This window comes from Labrus bergylta, chromosome 21, assembly GCF_963930695.1.
Source record: "Labrus bergylta chromosome 21, fLabBer1.1, whole genome shotgun sequence".
NCBI classification, from domain to species: Eukaryota; Metazoa; Chordata; class Actinopteri; order Labriformes; family Labridae; genus Labrus; species Labrus bergylta.
Window position 1 is genome coordinate 23,204,133 of NC_089215.1, and position 16,280 is coordinate 23,220,412.

The following is a 16,280-nucleotide window of genomic DNA, read 5'->3' on the forward strand; positions in this document are numbered from 1 at the left end:
CATTATGACACTGGTTTCAAGCATATATTCTGTTCATTCTCAAAGTAAAAAGTGAATTGAGGATATAAAATAAAGAATACAGAAGACACAAACTCTTGTTGCTGAAATGCAAACCTTCACAAAGACATGGCACGAGCATGTGTGAGACCATTAATAACTACAGTGACATTTCAAAATGGAAAGATTTTACACATTTTAAGTTTCCATACAGTCCAGTCACAAGTCTTTCTACAACATTTTTAAAAGGTAGACCTGACAAAAAAAAAGACCTTTTCAAGCTTTTCACAAATTTGCTGTTGGGTTGAAAGAGGTGGCGCAGGCTTTTGGATACCGAATGCTTCCTCCCTTGTGTTGGAGCTTTGCACTGTTCTGTGTGGACAAGAAAGAGATGGTGATTTGTTAATTTTACAGCTTCTGAATAGATCACGTTACACTGATATACTGAAGCTCATGGCCCTTTGAGAAACCACTGTGATTGGTTGTGTGACAGCCTGGCTAACACCAATGAAACCCTCGGTCCTGACAACCTGAGAAACATCTCCTTCAATGACAGGCTCTTACTTAATTGACAACCAACCTGACATGTTCAACAACATGGGCTGACTGGAATGTTTTTGGACATTTCATGCGTTCCAGTGGCGTGGCACCATTTGACAGTCATGCTGGCTTCCAGCAGCAGACTATGGGCCTTCAGGGAACCACTAGCCCTTATATCCCACAGGGACACTAACTGTGTGTACATGTATGTGTGTGTGTGTTTACCTGCATATACTAGAACTGCTGGAGCATGGCATGTCTTGAGCTACAGCCATGTGAGTGGAGCCAAGGAGCTGTAGTAATGTGTGCGTGTGTGTGTGTGTGTGTGTGTGTGTGTGTGTGTGTGTGTGTGTTAACCCTTTGCCACTCACTGACAGGGAGGTCAGTTAAGTCTGTGGGGACGTGTTTATTTTTAGTGGGCCCGGAGGAGGTTGGAGGCGAGAGAGAGGGAGGTGTGTGTGTGTGTATGTGTGGGTGCCTGTTGGTGAGATAACGCGCCTCCCAACACCCAATTAGAAACCCTGAAGTCCCAACTCCCCCCCCCACAGATTCCCCCTCCTCCCCTCCCAGGTGATCGTACGTCAGCCCCCAGGCCACTTAAAGTCAATAAATCCCCCCATTCAGAGCCAGAAAAGAACTAATTTTCTCTTCAGGTGGACGAGTCGAGGTGGAGTAATGTGAAAAAACAGCGCCCCTCGACCCCTCTCACCTCCCTAAATTTCCTCTGTACTCACGAGTCTGTTCAGCTCCAGTCGTCCTGGCCTCAGTCCCTGTTTGACACTGAGTAAGACAGACAAGTAGGGCCGCCTGCGAGGGTGCCCGTGTTAGTCAAGGCCTCTTTCACAGTTTAATTAATAGTGTTTGGATAAGAAGGAGAATGTGGCGCTGGCTGCATACATGGACATGGAGAGATTCAACTTGTACTTGAATATTTGTGTCTGTCTCTCTTTATGTGTGTATATGTAAGGACAGTAGACAAGAAGACTGGCGGGCTGTGGGGGGGTGTCAGGGGGTGAGGCAGCAGTAGTCAGTGTTAATTTATGCCCTCTCCCGACTCCAGCCCGGGACCTGTCTCTTACAGGAATAACAAACATGACCCGGGGACACGCCACCTCGGCTACTGTGCCTGAACTCTCCAGCTCAATCAGTCGCCGTCTGAAGCACCTAGAGCCACTCAATACTGACTATTATATTGCGTCTCGCCCGATTGCAAATACGGCCTGGCCACAGTTGATAGTAAGTGGGCCAAGTGTGTTTGGGTGAGAAACAGAGAGACAACCTGCTCCATGCTGAATGCAGTTTGCCGTCATGTAAAAGAGTCAGTGTGGACAGCTTCTGACACTTACAGGAGCAGCTTACAGCCCGCAGTGTTTGGGGGTATAAACAGGCCGAGTGTGAGAGATGTTGATCTGCATTTTGTCACAGAGAGAGAGAGAGGTATTCAGCAGAGGAAGGGCTGAGTCATGGAAAGACGCACACAGAGGTGGGGGGGGGGTATTATGCTGTCTTTGGGTGTACGGCCCCCAAAGTACTTGTCGTGCTTGAGATTGTAATGTGTCTGTCAAGGTGAGATGAAAAACAGCAATTGGTGAGACCTTTTACACCTGCGAGTCAAAGCGCCCGTCGCTCATGTTCGTGTGTTTGTTTACACCGAGAATGTTTCTGAAACTTGAACTGCTGCACGGTGGCTAAAGAATCTGATGTGTTTGTTTAAAATGTGACGGGCGTAGTGAAAGGACAGAGGCTCCGGGTAATGTCAGGAGTTATGACACAGCTCAGGGTGCAAGGCTCTTTACTGCAGCTGATATCTGCTCTTTAACTATAAGTCAGCGTTCAGCTTGTTTATTATCACATAGTTTTCAGCTTTTATTTTCTCCAAGAATTTACAGCATGTAATTCCAAAGTTCAACCAAATAACAGATTTAAACCTCTTGTATGATATAACATGTTCTCATGTTGGGTACATCTAGCTGCTATCACTTCCAGTTTTCCAGGTGTGGGTTTCATCCAGGGTCAACTATTCTAACCTTTAAACCTTTGAAATCACCCTTTAGTCTTAAATTCAGCCATAAACATGCAAACTGAATCCATGAACAAATTTTTGGTACCATGGCAGACACAGTGGCGGTGAGCTTCTTTGATCTGTCCCAGTAGCTGGTCTAACGCCTCCTTCTGGCCTCTCTGACGTGGAGCACGGCCATCAATATCCCTCCAACCTGCAGACAGAAGAAAGACAATATTACACAACGGACCATATATCTGAAACAAAGGTCCTAAAGGAAGACATTGTTTACAGTGTTGGTGCTCACCCTGAAAACTTGTGGTGAGTTGCATGTGTGAACGCAAACAGCTACATCTTTCACTCAGACATTAACCAGAATTTTTCATGCCAGCCCCCTAAGTCAATTTTTCATGTGAAGTCAGATGTGAGAACGCAGCAGGAAATATTTGGTAAAATTCCCCACCAGTGAGTGGGAGGGGGTGATGACCTGAGCACAGCCGTAGACTGAGCTGTAAGCATGCCACATGTGCAATCTCTGTGCACGTAAGGAAACCACTTCATTTAGTTTTCTGTTTGCCAGTATAGTCTTCTGAAAGTGTTGAACTTCACATATCATTGATATAAAAACGGTCATCACAGTGATGGACTCCACCACTCCCACGTTTATGTTTTTTTCAACACATCTTTCCTCTTGATTTTTGTGTATGTGTGAAAACACCATAGTGGATTGTTAGTTGCATGCAAATACCTGTTTCTAGACATTAATCTAAGATATTTCATCATTCGATGAGTGCCAGGGCTTCTGGGATTTAATTGTTCTTCGGCTTCTAATATTCCCAAATGGCAGTTTTAACATAACTAAAAAAAAAAAAAAGAGAGATGTTCTTCATCATATTTTCCCTGTGGAGCCGAGGGAAACTATCACATGCCAGATCAGATGTAGTCCAACAGTCTGTTCTGACTTCTTTATCTACTAATAAAGAAACATCAGCTGATATTGACTTCAGACTAGTTTCCTTGTGTTTGATCCTTTGACGTTTTATTCAGGTTGTTGGCTGCTGGAGAAAAATCCAGATTGTGCTCACAGTGGAACATTTGAATACATCAACATTAATTGGTTTATTTTTCAATCTGTGAACCTGGATCAAAGGACTACGGAGCAAAGCCTTCGTTTAGAGGAAAATAAAATGAACTTTTGGACTATTTTGGAAAACTTTTACATTTGAAACTTGCTTCTGAATCACTTGACTGAGCAGCAGGCTCCCAGACACTTTCAGAATATAGGTTTATACTGTACATGTTCTTTGAATTGTAGTAACTAAGTACCATCTTGGTGGCATTTGCCTGATGAGACACTTTCACAATTGTAAGATACGAGACGACACCAAGAAGTAAGATAAGATAAGATACAAAATAATATGAGAAGATATGATACCAAAGTTTGCAAAACAAAACTATACCATACAAAACACTACATGTTTCCACACTGCAAAACAAAATGAAACAAACCAAACAAAATAATACCATACACTTTATTGTGTTTATTAAACGCAAACGCTGCAAACCCTTACTGCCCCTACGTCCACAGCAGAATAGTTTATAATAAAACAACAATCATCACTGAACCTCTAAACAGAGAAGTGCATACTTTTATATAACACAAACAACACATATAGTATATTGATCATACTGCACATCTTTCACATAATACACAACAATGATAAGTGAAAGAGATGAAAACCTCTACAGGCTCAAGCATCAGATGTGAATGACCAAACACATCATTAGGAGTATACTGTAGGAGTGGTAGGTTCGGGGAATGAAGGTGGGTTCTTTAAATTCTGCATGAGACACCAAATGTCTGGCTCTGGTCTGGCTCTTTTCCTGAGTGTGATAGTTGGTTTGTGAGACGGCCTGTTTCCCAAGCAGCTCTAGTTTGTGTACTATTGAAAAGAAGGCCCTCCCCAGTGTGAGAAAGCTGTGGTTGGCTAACAGACAGACCTACTGAACAGCATTGCTAATAGCTGTCCCAGCAAATATGTAAACATACACTGAACACACTCATGCATGTAAAAAGACATAAAAACCTGTACTCTGTACTAAGCCTCAAAAAGTACATGACAAGTACATGTGACTGTAATAAACCTGATCTCTGATTGTCTGTATGTTTATTTGATCCCTGTGTCCCTCCTCTATCACACAGAAACATTTATTCATGAAACACTACTTCCACCCTTCCACTTCGATGACCAGCTTCTCAGAAAACGATCCTTCAGTACCTTCAGCCTGGGATTTTATTAAGCCAACATCTTTGCACTGGAGGATGTGTCAGCGATAACCCCCCCCCCCCATCACCCCCAACTCCCTCCCCTGGAGCCCCCCGGCGGGTGCATGGGGCTGAAACACGGTGAGCTCTATTCCCGGAAAGGTGCCTGTCCCGACAGGACAAGCGGGCCCTTTAATGGGCGTCCACGGCGCGGTATAAGGCCCCCACTGTTGGGGCCGCGCCGCGTGCTACAGCACAGACATGCAAATATTTCCAGTGGTAGGCCCAAATGGAAAACACAAACACGCAACATCGAAATTAGCTTGGAGTGAGAGAGGGCGGGAGGTAGGTGGACAGTAGAAGAAAAAAAAAGAGAGGGGAAGCCCAGTCTCCTAAACTGAAGACACACACACACACACACACACACACACACACACACACACACAGTGTGTAAGAGCACAAACATGTTCATGTGTTCCCCAGATGTGCCCTGCGTGTGCCAACATGCACACAGTAACTATGTTCAGCCTCGTACTGTAGCTGTGTACCAATCGTGCAGACTAAACAGGCTCAAACAAACCATGCTCATTAAGATCATAAATCAATACGCTGAACAAATACATTCATTATTCATGATACATACATTTATTCACTCACTAAGAAAACAATGTAATCTTGTACTACAAATTACTTCTATAACAAACAAAATCAAACATTTAAAAACTTTTTGTGTGTCCTTTTTAAGATAGATAGATAAATAGATGGATGGATGGATGGATGGATAGATGGATGGATGCAGAGCCGGCCCGTGGCATAGGCAAATGCTAGAGGCGCAGGCCTCCATAGGGGGCGCCGCTGGCGCCCCAAATGAGTGAAGAAGAAGAAATAGAAGGAAAAAAGCGTTTCAAGGGAAGGAGGGCAGGTGACTTATTAGAAGTGAGTGACACTGACCGTACGGATTAATATCACGTTTATAAATGACCATAATGTAAAAAACAACAACAAAGCCCTCGGGAAGAGGAGGAATAATATGAAAAAGACACAGTTATTTATCTGTTGAAGTTAAGCTAGCTTGTTATAGATGATAGTATAACGTCAGTGTTTCCTAGCTCTAGTTAACATCAGTTATTTCCACTGTACTTTTATTAGGTAAAGATTATTCATGTTAAGAAAATAACCAGTGTAAGAAAATACACTTCTTCTTTTGTGAAGTAGGCTATGTTGTTTGGGACACAAAACCTACTTATATATTTATTGACATCTCTGTATTTAGTTATCTATCACCCTAGTCGATTAAAATGTTTATTTTCCATCTCCTATTGTCATTAACAGTTTTAAACTCTTGCCTTTTGTCTAAGAGCATGAATGCATTTTGTGATAGAGTTCCTCTCTGAATAGATATGTGTGCATGCTTTAGGTCTGGATGTTAGGAAAACGTTTGGGCTCACCTGAAAAACTATGCTGAGGTTTCTGTACTGCTCTGAACAGAAAATAATATTTTGTGTTCACACTATATTATAAAATGCAGATTATTTAACAAATGCTTATCTTCTCTCTCCAGATGCAATCAGAAACATTTAAATCCATCCCCTGCTGTCCCCTGGCCGTCTGTGACCAATTCTGCTCCCTAAACTGTTTGGTATTGTTTGTTCTGTTATACTAGTTATATTATTTTCTATGTATTTATGAAAAATATTAGAGTTATTACCATTTTATTCATGTTTGTCTTTAAGTATTTTTAAATAAAGAAATTATGGCAAATATAAAGCTGTATGTTAATTTTCTTTAAGTGGATGAATATTGTCTTTGGTGGTCAAACTGTCTGCAATATGAGGGGCAACCACTGAAATCTTGCCTAGGGCACCACAATGGTTAGGGGATGGATAGATGGATAGACTGATGGATAGATGAAAGGGAGAAAGAGGGTCAGTGCCGCTGCGGTGACTCAACACCTCAGCTGTTGTTGCACATGACTTCACGGTTAACTTCTTGGCTGAACCCAAGCACCTTCTTCTGCCAGCCAGCCCCAAACTCCATCCTGAGGCTATGGTTACACACACTGACGTCTGCAGAGGGGGTCCCAAAACCCACCCAGCCTGCTGCTCCAGCTGTCACCCAAACCCAATGATGTCAAAGCAACGTCAGACTGACGTTGGGATAACCAAATCAATTGCATGGATGTGGAATGATGAGTCCCTTTATGTGTGGGAAAGATATGAGAGATTTTATCATTCATGCAGGAGTCACACTTATACAACTTTCTGCAGTCGTGTTACTTAAGTGGGGCCAGCAGACTCTTTCAAAGATGTTTTTGTTCAAGCTGTTGGTTTTTTGTAGGCGCATACATAAAGTTCTGAGAGAAACCTCCAGTGCTCAGGAATAAAGCCAATGCAGTTCCCCTAGTGGCCACTTGAGGATGGCTCTAGAGTTAATGTTAAGTCCTCTATGCACACCAAAGTTAGCCATGGAGTGCCACAAGGATCAGTGCTTGGACCAATTCTCTTTACATTATATATGCTTCCTCTGGGAAATATTATGAGGAAACACTCCATACAGTTACATTGTTACGCAGATGTAACTCAGCTTTATGTATCAATGAAGCCCGATGGCACCAGTCAGTTATGTAAGATACAAAACGTGCCTTAAGGACGTTAGGACCTGGATGACCAGAAATGTTTTGCTACTTAACTCAGACAAGACTGAAGTTATTGTGCTAGGCCCTAAGAACCTCAGAGAGACTTTTTCTAGTGATGTGACTGTCTTTAATGACATCAGCCTAGCATCTAGCACCACTGTTAGGAATCTAGGAGTTCTATTTGATCAAGATATGTCCTTTAGCTCTCGCATCAGGCAAATTTCAAGAGCAGCCTATTTTCACCTTCGTAATATATCCAAGATCAGGAATATCCTGTCGCAAAATGATGCAGAAAAACTAGTTCATGCATTTGTTACCTCCAGACTGGATTATTGTAACTCTCTTTTGTCAGGGTGCTCTGGTAAGTCTCTAAAGACTCTTCAACTAGTCCAGAACGCTGCAGCTCGTGTACTGACTAGAACTAGGACAAGGGACCACATTACTCCTGTGTTGACTTCTCTGCACTGGCTCCCCATACAATCTAGAATAGAATTCAAGATCCTTCTTCTCACTTACAAAGCTCTAAATGGCCAGGCACCATCTTATCTTAAAGAGCTACTAGTGCCGTACTGCCCTTCAAGAACATTACGGTACCAGAATGCAGACCTACTAGTGGTACCAACAGTCTCTAAGTGTACTATGGGAAGTAAAGCCTTCAGTTATCGGGCTCCTCTCCTCTGGAATCGTCTTCCAGCAGGGGTCCGGGAGGCAGACACAGTCTGTATTTTTAAGAGTTGAAACTTTCCTTTTTGATAAATCTTATAGTTAGGGCTGGTGCTGGTGTAGACCAGCTCTTAGTTATGCTGCTATAGGCTTAGACTACCGGGGGAACTGGCACCTTGAGTTCCCCTCTCTCTCTCACTCTCTCTCTCTCTCTGTGCATATACAGTACATCATATTACTGCATGTATCTATCTGTAAATCTCAGTCACTAACCACCTACTTTCCTGGGAGCTCTTGAGCTCTCTTAGGCTCCTCGAGATCGTTGGTTGACGGCCTGCCAGAACAACCCCCCCTCCCCCCTCCCCACCTGATTGTTGATGGACGGCTTCCCAGAACAACCCCCTCCCCACCGGACTGTTGATGGACGGCTTGCCTCCCCCCACCCTATGGGCGGCTGTGGCTCAGTTGGTAGAGTCGTCGCCTCTCAACCGGACGGTCGACGGTTCGATCCCCAGCTGAGCAACATGTCAGTGTGTCCTTGGGTAAGACATTTAACCCTGAAATGCTCCTGCTGCTTCAGTGTGTATGAATGGGTAGAGTTACTCCTGATGGATGATAATACATAGTGTATGAATAAAGTGTAAAGTGTAAAATATATAATAATAATAATATATAAGTCCATTTACCATTACCACCCCCTTGCTTCCTCTTCCTGCATCTTATCCCATCTCTCCCCATCCCCCTACCTTTCCAAGCAGTACAGTCTAGGTAGCCTAGTCTGTGAAGGCTGTTTCGTCATGAGCCGGGGATTCGGACGAAGATTTCTGCCTTTTAATAAGACAGTTTTTTCTTACCACTGTGTTATGTTATTGGAATGATAAAACCATTTATTGGTGTCTGTGCTCTCTGTGCCAGCAGGTTAGCTTGTTCAGCGTGACACATTGACTAATTTGTTGTAGCCTGTGCATGGGAGTCTGAATTAAAGTTGTGTTAAACCTTTACAGAAAACAGAGAGCTGTAGTGATGAGAAGACCAGTGTATGGCTAATACACCTTATGTGAACCAGTGGGGATTCTGCTACATAAAAACACACACGCACGTGTCTTTGGTCTGAAATATTTGCATCTCTGCTTAGCTACTACTACAAATGACATCACATTCTAGGAGAAACAAGGTCACTCAATAGCTCTTTAGCTAGCTAATCGATTAGCAAAGACTGATTAGTTCATGCCCAAATATGCTTTATTCTGCCTCTAGAAAGCCAGATGTTGATGGGCAAGTTGACAAACCCAAAGGATGGTGTAGACTTACTGGAAGGTGCAGCGCAGGCAGGGGTAGAAATGACTGGTGGCCCCCAGCCCTTCATGTTGTAGGCCGACACCTGGACATAGTAATGATTCCCCTGTCAGGACAGGAAACATGACAATTATGACCAAAAATCATGGCACTTAAAACCTAAATAACAGAGATTGTAACATTATAAAGGTGTAAGACCACAAGGATATGCATCATTGTGGGTTAGTGCTTCGAGGTCATATGTGTGTGTGTGTGTGTGTGTGTGTGTGTGTGTGTGTGTGTGTGTGTGTAAAGTGAAGTGTCTATTTGGATGACTTGTCTGTCTTTATGCCCAGTGTGCAGACAACAGGCCTCTGTCTCTCCTTTCTCAGCCAGATCAATCAATTCAGCCGCAGACACTTCCTGACCTCGCCTTGACCCCTGTCATGTGACAGGAGAGCGCATCGGCTGGCAGCAGGGGACTTTAAGGGGGAAGGGGTTTCTCCTACACAATAACAAACAACTTGTGGAGCGTCCATTTGTCTACATGCCCACTTAGAAACCCCAAACATAAATCAGGTGGCAGGCTACCAAGCTGCTCTTTTTATCATTTTGGAGGCTGTTTTGCAACTGTTGCAACAACAAATTAACTTTTCCAATTGTGTTTTTGGAAGGGACATAAGTCTTCAGCCCCATCATTTGGGATTGATAGTGACTGAAACTTGTGTCCCGAGTTTGATGTATGTAATGAAGAAGAGTCACTAGGGAAATGCCTTCAAATGTCGCCTTACCAAACGCCTCAAGCTCGCATGTAAATAATATCAGGAGCTTTGTGTGGGAAAATAGCTTCTAGATTTTTTATCGGTCAACACCAACAGCTGGGAACTAAGACATAGTGGTTCTTTGTGTTGCTTTGTTACATGTAAACCAAAGCATAATGCCGGATTCAGTCGTTTTGTCTTGTAGTTCTAAGGTTAGAACAGATGAATGAGACTTTATTACTTAGTTTACGTGAGAAAGGTGTCATGTTGGGGACAGACACATACACATACATAGATAACCTCAGAAGCTGCTTTTTGTGATTCATATATTATATTTAGATAAAGTCCAGTTATTCTGGATTTTTCCTGACTTCTACTAAGTGTAGAGCGGCATACTTAACCTAACAGTTCATATTCTAGTAATGTGACGGTGAAGATTCAGGTGAAACTTACAGAAGTGAGTCCAGTGATGTTTCCCTGAAGCAGATTGGTGTCCTCAACCACAAGCTCACACAGCAAAGGACTGAATGAAGGAGCATTGCTCCAGCTCACTGCAAATATACACAAGCACAAACAATGTTGAACACCTTAAAGACACACCTTCAATGTAACAACATTTAAACACTTTAACATCTATGCAACAACTTAGCTTCACATATTGTGATTCCAAGTGGTTGGATATAATTAAGCATTGGCACGGGCATGCAGGCTGACCTTTGTACTTGGTAACCACAGCAGAGTTGACACATTGCGGTTCCTGGAAGTCCACCCTCAGACTGGTGCTGCTGCTGACCGACAGGCGAACTACACTGGGAGCGTCTGGAGGGTCTGAGCAGGCAGGAAGACAGAAACATGGCAAATAAGTAAATAATCAGAGAGACAGACGAGTAAACATACGCTGACTAAGATACTGTACGCCTCATTGTAAACTTTATAATTCATGTGATGTAGTGAGCATGTACAACTGGTAGCCTACAGTAATGACCTCATTCAGTCTTCTAGTCTACTGCAAAATGTAATACTCCGTTTAGAAGTGGAAAGAGTAAAAAGTAAGTTATGCACTGTCAGTAATAAACCTGTAATCTACAATCTTCAGAAATTGACATCAAATCAGTCACTTCTGAGAAGCAGCAAGAATGTCAGTGATTGAGATATGACATCATAAACCCAACTTTGATATGCGGTGTATAGTTTCCATTAATGTTAGCACAAATTAATTCAATGAGTTTGTGGAATTAGAAAGAGGGAAAAATCTTTGGTGCATCAAAGTGCAGATTGGTGGAAGGGAGGAGTGTGTGCGTGTGAGTATGGCTGTCTACCCTGCAAGTAAGTGTGTCATGAAATGCCTATAAAAAGTTAAAGCAGGAATACAGGCGTAATGTTGAGTGACTCTCACGCGCGCGCGCGGGCTGTGTGCAAGACTTCCTAGTGTGGAAGCTATTAACTCAGCCAAGACAGAAGACCAGCAGAGATGAAAACAAAGACCGGTTCCCTCTACTGTTCAGCACACACAATCATCAAAGTCTAACTTAAGCCTTACTAGCATGCTCAAAGCCCGTCTGCATTCGTCTGAAGAGCCGTAGCCTCCACTCCCAGGCCTTTAGCTGCCTTTCCCGGTCCGATCCATCCCGCTCAGCTGGACCCTCGCTTCGAACCTGGGCTTGGAGCTCTGACACCCGCTGCTCAGCCTCCTGCACCAAGGTGGCCAAATGCACCGCTCGACCCTCCAGACTCATGACTTAGAATGTAAGGAAGACAAAAAAGAAAGAAAAAGTCACTTCATCTATGTGTTCAAGAAAGTTCTTTACTTGTGACAGTTCACATCCATAAAAATGCTTTTAACCTAAAACATGATAATGGAAGTTGGAATTGGATTTTTTTTTTTAAACAATCTCTACTGAGTACTGACATTTGTATAGAACAACTTGATGAAACGTTATATTTATAATTGATCTTATAGAAATATAACATAGTGGAAGTTTATACAAAGAAAAAATGTGCTCATCACAAAATAAATGACATGAATAAAACCCTGGGTTTACATTAACAATACACATGCTGATAATGCAGAAAAACCCTGTGCCTTCTTTGTAATGTTCCAAATTGCTTTTGCAGGCCTTCTCTTTTTTAAAGCCTTTGTTTGCCAAAATGCTGTGACAGATTCCTCAATAAACTTCTTTTAACTAAGCAAATGCCCTATTTTAGGGATGACATCAGTGGGAAAATGACACAGAAAATGTGGCAATGAAAGTGAGAGTGGCAGAAAGAGGGAGGGGTATTCCTTATGTGTGGTTTTGAAAGGGACACAAAATGGTGGGAACATGCATCGGCATCATTTTAAACTGCCATTGTAAAAGTATTTTTCTGCAAAACCTGTGGAAAGAAAAATCTGTATAATGGATCTATTTCTATCATACAGCACAGCTTCACACTGCCTCCATGAGAGGAATGTTTTTCAGAGGGGGGAGGGTGTTACTTTTACAATGTGAACAACAATGTTTACTTAAACAAAACACACATCACTACAGCAGATGAGATGTAACTCCTAATGAAAGTATTCAGTCATGACGTCGTAGTTAGTGATCGTGGCTTGGCTTGCTTATTTAACATGTACATTAAAGTATAAAAGAGATAATGTAAAGCTTTAAGGTCACACAGGACAGTAGCAAGCTGTTCTTCTTCTTCTTTGGTGGCTGCTCATCCTTGGAGCGTTTGGGGCCTGGTGTGTGTCTGTGTTTAGTCTGTGTGGTCTGTGTTTGTTCATTGTAGATTCCACTGTTGAGCGTTAGATTCCACTGTTGACAGTAAGTTTAAAGCTCCGTGTCAAAATGTCCATCTGGTTGTTTAATTCTGTGGCTTGCGCCGTGTCTCCTCGCCGGCTGGGAGCTTTTCTTTGAATCCAAGGGTCTCCTCTGGGTGTCAGTTTTGCTGTTCTCTTTAAGCTTTTGTGTGAAGACTAAAATGCTGTTTATAGCTTTCAGATCCATGAAAGGAGGTACACTTTTAAGATTAAGGTTAGAAAAAAACTCTTTGCTATACCCAAAAGTTTTGCAAGGTGGAAACAGGCTGGGAACAGTTTCTGTCCTATTATGAGATCGAGTCCCCCCCCACCCCCCACACAGTTTTACAATTCTGAATTGACTTCTTTTTTATTAAAGGAAGAATATGCAACTTTTTGATCCAGTAGATGTCGCCCTTGAGCATGAAACCAAAACAACTTGCGATTCATTGTTGTGTTAGCATGCTAATGCTAGTGATCTTTAGTTTGCTTGTATCTTCACACTGCATGTTGCAGTGATCTAATAAAGCTTATGTACAGTAGGTTATTCTTCTTTTCTCTAGTCCCTCAATTAAACAACTTTTATACATGAGGGGAGGAGTCGGCCGGTCGTCCCGGCGATGTAAATAAACTGAAGATAGGACTCTGAAAACATCACAGACAGTGGGACTCGGGAAGGGTGCCACAGGTTGGATTTGAACCCGGGCTGCCCGCTTGGAGGACTACAGTCTCTGTACATGGGGCATATGCACAAACCGCTACCTTATCTGCGCACTCTAATTTAGAGTTTTGAGAAAAATTATGATTGTATACTTGATGTTAAAAAAACAACAATAGAAATAGTTGATTCATAAAACAACTTGTTGATAGATGATAATAACAGATGAAGGCCTTATTTTATATACATTTCCAGACCTTCAAGGCTTAAGATCGGGTCTAGATACTGTCACCAGTATGAACATGTGCCTTGATTTGTCCTCACTTCACATCAAGGCTGGCATCCTCATCAGCACGTTGAAGTGGCTTTATCCTATAAGAATGACTGAGGGATTTATTATGTGTGTGGAGTTGCTTGTTTGATTGCATTGCACGATGAAATCAATAAGTATCAAGATCAATTCCTCAGCTCAGGGAAAAGTCTGCAGCTGCTTTGATGTCAGCTCTTGGCACATGGAGTTAGACAACAGGCTTTTATTTTCTTTATGTGCTTTCTCTCTAACACACAGCTCACACTCGTGAATTATTTGAACACACCCAAAGCACAGACTTCAGTAAACATCACTTTCCATTCAAGTGTTTTCAATTTTATGACACCTTTATAAGACGTCTGGAGAAGTGCTGTGTGTGTGTGTGTGTGTGTGTGTGTGTGTGTGTGTGTGTGTGTGTGTGTGTGTGTGTGTGTGTGTGTGTGTGTTAACAGCTTGGGAGCCTCACTGGCGAGTTCTAATCATTAACAGAGGAGGCAGCAGATCACAGACAGTGAAAAGTGATTACAAAGACGACTAATATTGCATCACTATTACCACCCCTTCAGGGGCCACATGTTTTCACTGCTAGTAGAAAACAGAGGTAGATGTGTTAGGCTCTCAGTGGCGTGTGAATGAATGCATTAGTGGTGGACTTGATATGTGACTGTGTTATGACTTATGTGTCTGCAATGTTGCTTTTGGCAAAAACTTTGCTGGCATGATTTTGTTGTGAGTGCAGCTTTGCTTTCCACAACATCTTGAGTCCTACAGATTGGCAAAACAAAAACAGCGTGGCATCAGAGTTCCAAATCCATGAAGGTAAAAATCTGACCTGTGACTCCTTTCCATATAATTCCCCATTCTCTCTCGCGCTCTCCCCAATTTCTGATTCTATCCACTGTCCTATCTCTAAATAAAGCCCCAAAATAAACCTTTCAAAAATGGCTCTTCAGCAGGCTGCCTTTAATCTACCCCCAGCAGCAGTTAGAGGCATTAAAAAAAACAAAAAAAAAAACAATCTTTATGCTCTTTTTTGAAAAACTCATCACAGGAGCTTTAAAAGTAAATACTTGTTGTTTCAGGTGTTAAATTGAACATTTATTTCATTTTTTAACTTAACCCTTTTCTTTAACAGTCTTGAAATAATATATGCATTTCTGTGCTTAACAAGAGACAAAACTAATGAATAGAATGATTAGTCCGTTAAAATGTATAAACTTTTAAAAATGAAGTAGTGTACTGTAAAAAAGTTAATCTTATGTGTATCTCTGGCGAGAGTGCGTTTTATGGAACAGTTAAAAAAACAAAAGGTTTTTTGGGGATGATTGATTTAAGGGTCTAATTGAGGTCATTGGAGGGCCTGATTCAGCCAATGGGCTGACTTTACTAAAGGTTTGGGCTAAAGGATCAGGCTAATCAACTTGATAACTTCACAAAGCCAAGGCAGCATTTGTTATGGTGTGATTCACCTGTGGGCAAGCCAAAGTTCCCCAACAACATAAAGACCTGTCAAACGTTATAAGGAACAGCATGACAGAATACAATAGACTCATTATACAAGAGAAACACTGCTCTTATAACCACAGAGACATTGTGCTGACCCATGAAGACATTTTGGATAAACTCAAATGAAAAATGAATAGAGACAATAGACACAGACGTATCTAATGATTACATTTGAGCAATGGTAGAAAATGTAACAATATGCTTAATTGTGTGACATCAATGTTTAAATCTCTTTTGGATTTTCAACGTTCTACTAGTTCATTGAAAATAAGCTCACTCCAGAAAGTGGTCGTAAGTAATGTTATAGAAACAAATCAATTTACTTGGCATTCCAATTGGTTTGAGCATAATGCTGGTCCATATTTATAACTTTGTTTCTGCTTGAAACCAAATAAGATGCATCTGCAAAGTTAGTGTGCTAAAGGATATGCTTCACCTCACAAGACATTATGTGAGGCTGGAACTTTACTTTTGACTGGATCCACAACAACCGAATAATCACTTCAATTCATGAAAATTCCCCATATATACATGTTGGCTCATTTCTACCAAGCTCCAATGGGAAGCTCCAATGATTATATGAAATTGTATTCTTCTGTGTTTCAGGTTTGCAAAACATAGGACCATTTGACAGATCGCTATAATTTAACTGCTCCATCCATAAACAGCAGCAAATACAATAGACAGCATCAATAGGTAAAACTCCTCAGTTACCCTTGGGCAAATACTTACAGTAACATTCATCCACTTTTTAGCTTACAATTCCCTTTGGTAAGGTTCCATAATACAATGGAGAAGGTATGAATTCTAGGTAATAGTAATTTAACTAGCTAACAGCAAGGTAAGCTCAAGTCAAATATGTTGTGTTAATGTGAGTTCTGACCAATT

The 16,280-nt window shown here is 41.8% G+C and overlaps 1 protein-coding gene across 3 annotated transcripts in view; it reads right to left on the minus strand.

The window, feature by feature from the left end:
• ankfn1b (ankyrin repeat and fibronectin type III domain containing 1b) overlaps positions 1-16,280 on the minus strand; it is a 163,840-nt gene that overhangs the window by 8,385 nt on the left and 139,175 nt on the right. For all 3 annotated transcript variants that reach the window (XM_029277984.2, XM_065949791.1, XM_065949792.1), the window contains 6 exons: positions 11,680-11,877; positions 10,854-10,967; positions 10,593-10,690; positions 9,415-9,505; positions 2,646-2,753; positions 270-369 (listed from right to left, as the gene is read on the minus strand). In XM_029277984.2, the coding sequence (XP_029133817.1) occupies positions 270-369; positions 2,646-2,753; positions 9,415-9,505; positions 10,593-10,690; positions 10,854-10,967; positions 11,680-11,877 (709 nt within the window). The remainder of the gene's footprint in view (positions 1-269; positions 370-2,645; positions 2,754-9,414; positions 9,506-10,592; positions 10,691-10,853; positions 10,968-11,679; positions 11,878-16,280) is intronic.